The sequence below is a fragment of the Camelina sativa genome, chromosome 9 (assembly GCF_000633955.1).
Source record: "Camelina sativa cultivar DH55 chromosome 9, Cs, whole genome shotgun sequence".
Taxonomy (NCBI): Eukaryota; Viridiplantae; Streptophyta; class Magnoliopsida; order Brassicales; family Brassicaceae; genus Camelina; species Camelina sativa.
In genome coordinates, this window is record NC_025693.1 from 31,728,947 (window position 1) to 31,733,910 (window position 4,964).

Genomic DNA, 4,964 nt, shown 5'->3' on the forward strand with positions numbered 1-4,964 from the left:
CGCCAATCCATCTCTGAGAACGTCTAGAGAGTTCTATTAATTTTTGTAACAAACTATGTCGACTAAAGTCTAAACTACCCATTATAAATTTATCATGATTAATACTTGCGCGACTAAACAACAACTTTATATATTAAATAATCTTAATGGTGATGTATATCAACATCACTATGGGCGTCTCACGATATTTTTCTTAATTCAAGATATTATTTCTTTTATAGCGTCGATAGTTGAATTTTGAACAACATTTGTTTGGCTAATTCCGTAGAAAATTCTTAGTAATTGCATGTTAATGGTAGGTTATTATTGTACGTACATACGACCAAGTGAAAAAATTCATATCTTATCGGTTATAATGTTTACGTAATTAATAAGGTTATGGTTATTTTCTTTAATTTATCTGATATGCGAGGGTAATATGCAGGAATTATATTTAAGTTTGTCTTAAAACTCATCTGAATTCTAATTACTTTTGGGGAGTATAACAAAATAGTAGTGGTGGTTATTTTATACAAAGGAAAAAAAAAAATAGTAATAACGAAAGATAAGAGATAAGAATGAGAATGAGAAAGTGAGTGGCACAGGGATGCTTCCAAAACAGTTGTGATGATATTCTTATTAATGGATGGGTCACCTACTTCCTCCTCACCATTTTCTATTTTATTTCATTCTTCTTAAGTGGAGCTGTACGCGGAGACAAAAAGATAGATATTTTTTAGGGACGAAATTTATTCTTGGTTCGAAACTAAAAACATGTGAGAAATTAAACAAGCTATATATACATAGACTACAAGTTAATAAAATTCATGCAACTATATATGAAACTATAAAACCCAAATAATTGTATACACAATTCACCTTTTAATTTAGAAAAACAAAGTCTCAGTAAAAAAAAATCTAAATAAGTAATGATGTAAAAATAGTTTTTGAATTTTTGGAGTTAATTTATATGATGATACAAATAGAAGAGAAGAGAGGATAAAAATAGGACCGAAGCAAAAACTAATGAACAAATATAATTAGCAAAATTGGTGTTGAAGTGTGGTCGTGTGAACACGAAGTCAGATCGGTCAACAATATCAGGTATGACTATTTACTCCACAAAACACAAATAATACGAAGACACGTGTTTTGAATTATTACACCAGCTGAGCCGGTTCACTGTGTATATGTAGACGTGTCATACAATTATTCGCTGCATGTCATTTTTCCCACCCACTCACAGGTTATGGAAACTACAGTTTACCTCAGAGTCAGAGATATATAAAAATGAAATATTTGTTGGCTTATGAAAAATAATATTCTTCTTAAAAAATAGGGCTATATTAATCTGTAATAGAGTAATTTACCAAATTACCATACAGTCGTTTTCTTCATTGTCGATAGTATTAATTTTTGACATACTTATACAACAAACATAGAGTGTGAATGGTTGCCGCAGTTGCGATTTACAAATCTGTGTACAGATTAAACCATTTTTTATTTACCATTCAGTAAATATAGTTTGCAGTGGTACGATCCAAATAAAGCAGAGATAAGACCGTTGCAGACCAATTACTGACCGCTTTTACTTACAAATAGAGTTGATCCGCATCGGTCAGACTACCTAAAAAATAGAGCGGTCCAGATCGCAGATGGATTTGGCCATTCTGACTATAGTTACCATTCAAATCCATAATATTATATTTTGTGATATATTTAAGTATTTTAATCAATAAATAAAATAAATAATATTTACAAATATGTAAAATAACAAAATTTGTACTAGAAGAGTACGAGATTAAAGAACTGAGATGATAAAATTTCTATTACTGTAATAAAATTTTAAGATATTATACTATTTTATACTTATTTATACAAATTTTTGTTTGACTGATTAAATTTATAAAAAAGTAATTGTTTTTTGTTTTTAATTAAAATTTTTTGAAATAGAATAAATAATAATTAGCAGTACCACCAAAAATAAAAATCCTTTTTTTACCGTTATATTTTACCATGTATCTATATTATTCTGATATTTTTTACCGTTTACAGCATCAATCATACATTTTTTTCTCTCCCTCCCTCTCATAGGTATTTTCAAAATAAAAAATTGCTTAAAAATGGAAAATATCGTTGTAAGAAAATGAAAAAAAAAAATAGGGAAAATAGGGAAGAAAAAAAGAGAAAATAGTGTGAGAAGAAGACACCCACTATATAAACAAGAGCCCAAGCTGCTGTGGTTAGTTCATCGGTGAGGTTTGAGAGAGATTAAATTCACTACACACAAAAAAAAAAAATTGAGCGTCCAAAAGAAAAAAATTGGTAGATAACAGCAAATCGTTTTTCTCATCTTGATCCTGAATTTTTATATTTTTTTCTTCAAATTCCCCCCTATTTCTGTTTGTTCCCTCTTCTTTGATCCGTTTCTGTGAATCACCTGTCTTTTACAAAAAATCAAAGCTTTATGAAACTGTGTTTTTTTCTTTGTTTCGATTTAAAAGGCAGGTTTTCTCAGAACGTGATCTTTTTTTCTTCTTTCTTCTGATTTTTTTTACCTTTTTTTAGAATTTTTAGTTCTTCGAGGGTTTAATTTTTTTTATAATTCCCTCTTTTAGGATCTACACAAAGGTTGCTTATTTCAAACCTTTTAGATCCATTTTTTATTTTAATTTTCTTCGGAAAAATCCCCCTGTTTCTTTACTTTTGATAAGATTCAGGTTTCATTTTTTCGACTTCAAATCTTTATTTCTAGAAATGGCAGCTGCTATGAATTTGTACAGTAGTAGCAGAACGTTTCAAGATTCGTTTGGTGGTGAACTCATGGACGCGCTTGTACCTTTTATCAAAAGCGTTTCGGATGATTCACCTACTCCTTCTTCTTCTTCTTCTTCTGCGTTTCTTCACCCCGCAGCGTCTTCTGCGTCTGCGTTTTCTCTCCCTCCTTTCCCCGGTTATTACCCGGTTCACGAAGACTCTTCATTCTTGACCCAACCTTTTTCATACGGGTCGGATCTTCTTCTTCAACAAACCGGGTCATCATCATCATCATCACTAATCGGACTCAACAACCTCTCTTCTTCTCAAATCCACCAGATCCAGTCTCAGATCCATCATCCCACGCATCACACCAACACTTTCTCCAACCTCCTCAGCCCGAAGCCGTTAATGATGAAACAATCCGGAGTCGCCGGATCTTGTTTCGCTTACGGCTCAGGTGGTGTTCTTCCTCCTAAGCCGACGAAGCTTTACAGAGGTGTGAGGCAACGTCACTGGGGTAAATGGGTGGCTGAGATCCGTCTTCCAAGGAATCGTACTCGTCTTTGGCTTGGAACCTTTGACACGGCGGAGGAAGCTGCGTTGGCCTATGACAAGGCTGCGTATAAGCTGCGCGGCGATTTCGCCCGGCTTAACTTCCCTAACCTGCGTCATAACGGATCTCACATCGGAGGCGATTTCGGTGAGTACAAACCTCTTCACTCCTCAGTCGACGCTAAGCTTGAAGCGATCTGTAAAAGCATGGCGGAGACTCAGAAACAGGACAAATCGACGACGAAGTCATCGTCGAAGAAACGTGGTTCATCCGTGAAGCCTGAGAAGGTGGTTTCGTTGTCGCCGTCGGAGAAGGTTAAGTCCGAGGAGAAATCTCCCTCGATCGCCGGATCTCCTCCGTTTGAAGAGTCTGCCGCGGGATCTTCGCCGTTGTCGGACTTGACGTTCGCTGACCCGGAGGAGCCGCCGCAGTGGAACGAGACGTTCTCGTTAGAGAAGTATCCGTCGTACGAGATCGATTGGGATTCGATTCTAGCTTAGTGGTGGGGGCAAAATAGGAATTTCAGCCGCTTGCAATGGAGTTTTTGTGAAATTGCATGACTGGCCCTTTTTATTATTAGAGAGAGTATTTAATTATGGTTTAGGGCTTTTAAGTTTTTCGTATTTGTTAATATTTTCGGTATTATTATGGTTTGTTGTATTAAGGAACTCTCTCTGTGTCGGTCGAGCTTGCGGTTTTTTGTCAAGCTCTCGACCATGCCACAGATTTCCATTTCATGTGTAATCTTTTGTATTTTATGTAATCTTTTTTTTATCTTAATGAACTTTATTTTTAGTTTTTGTAATCCTCTGTTATGATTATTTACATCAATCCTATTTTACAATGTTAACTCAGGTAATTGTGTTTGGAACATATAATCAAACTTAAAGATTAGATTAGATTTGTAGTTCGGTGAACGAATCTAGTCAAATAGTCGTCACCTAAATGGGTATTTAACGTATTAATCCTTTTACTACCACACCATCCAAATGAAACACGTCTCTTTGAATATATAGTCATAGATTTTAACGTTTTCGTAACTTGTCAATCCGTCATCTCTAAAAGTCATGATAAATCCAAATGTCGATTTCATATTTACGTAACTCCCTAAATAAATCATGTTGTAGTCGGATTGATACAAAGAATTCCAGCGCATACTAAGCTAGCATTCTTGAAATATAATAGTATCAACATACTTAATAGTTAATACAATCAAGTAATGCATAGTAACGTTCTAGTCTTAAACAAAACAGTTGGCAAAACAAACAACGGTTTCGTTGCATCTATGAATCTTGTAACACATTTACATGATATAACTCATTCGCTAACACGTCACTTTATTCTGCATATTCGTAGTTACAATTTTTGTTTGGATTCTTTCTGACACGTTCTCAACTTTGTAGAAATCATTATCTAACATATACTATATATTTCTTGTCCGTTATAATTCACAAAATGGTGAAAGATTGGCGTGTTGGTAGATGTGGCCGGCCTTGCCGCAACTTTTCGTGAAGCATCTTCCTTTATCATTGATTCACTTATGTTCAAACTTAATACAAGTGTTGGATTTTGTAATGATATCAAAAGAATCTACAAAAAAAAACCCAATAATTCAATGTCACTATAGTGAAGTAGAAAATGACAAAGTCGGAAGCAATTTGATCGAATCTTC

General features: G+C 34.4%; 1 protein-coding gene across 1 annotated transcript; it reads left to right on the top strand.

Annotated features, from left to right (window-relative positions):
• Nucleotides 2,219–4,097, top strand: LOC104713485 (ethylene-responsive transcription factor RAP2-4-like). The gene has a single exon (XM_010430621.1). The coding sequence runs from the start codon at nt 2,737–2,739 to the stop codon at nt 3,790–3,792; it is 1,056 nt and encodes a 351-aa protein (XP_010428923.1). The 5' UTR covers nt 2,219–2,736; the 3' UTR covers nt 3,793–4,097.

Bases quoted from the DNA above. Each gene is read 5' to 3' on its own strand.
- LOC104713485 (XM_010430621.1), top strand. From the start codon at position 2,737: ATGGCAGCTGCTATGAATTTGTACAGTAGTAGCAGAACGTTTCAAGAT.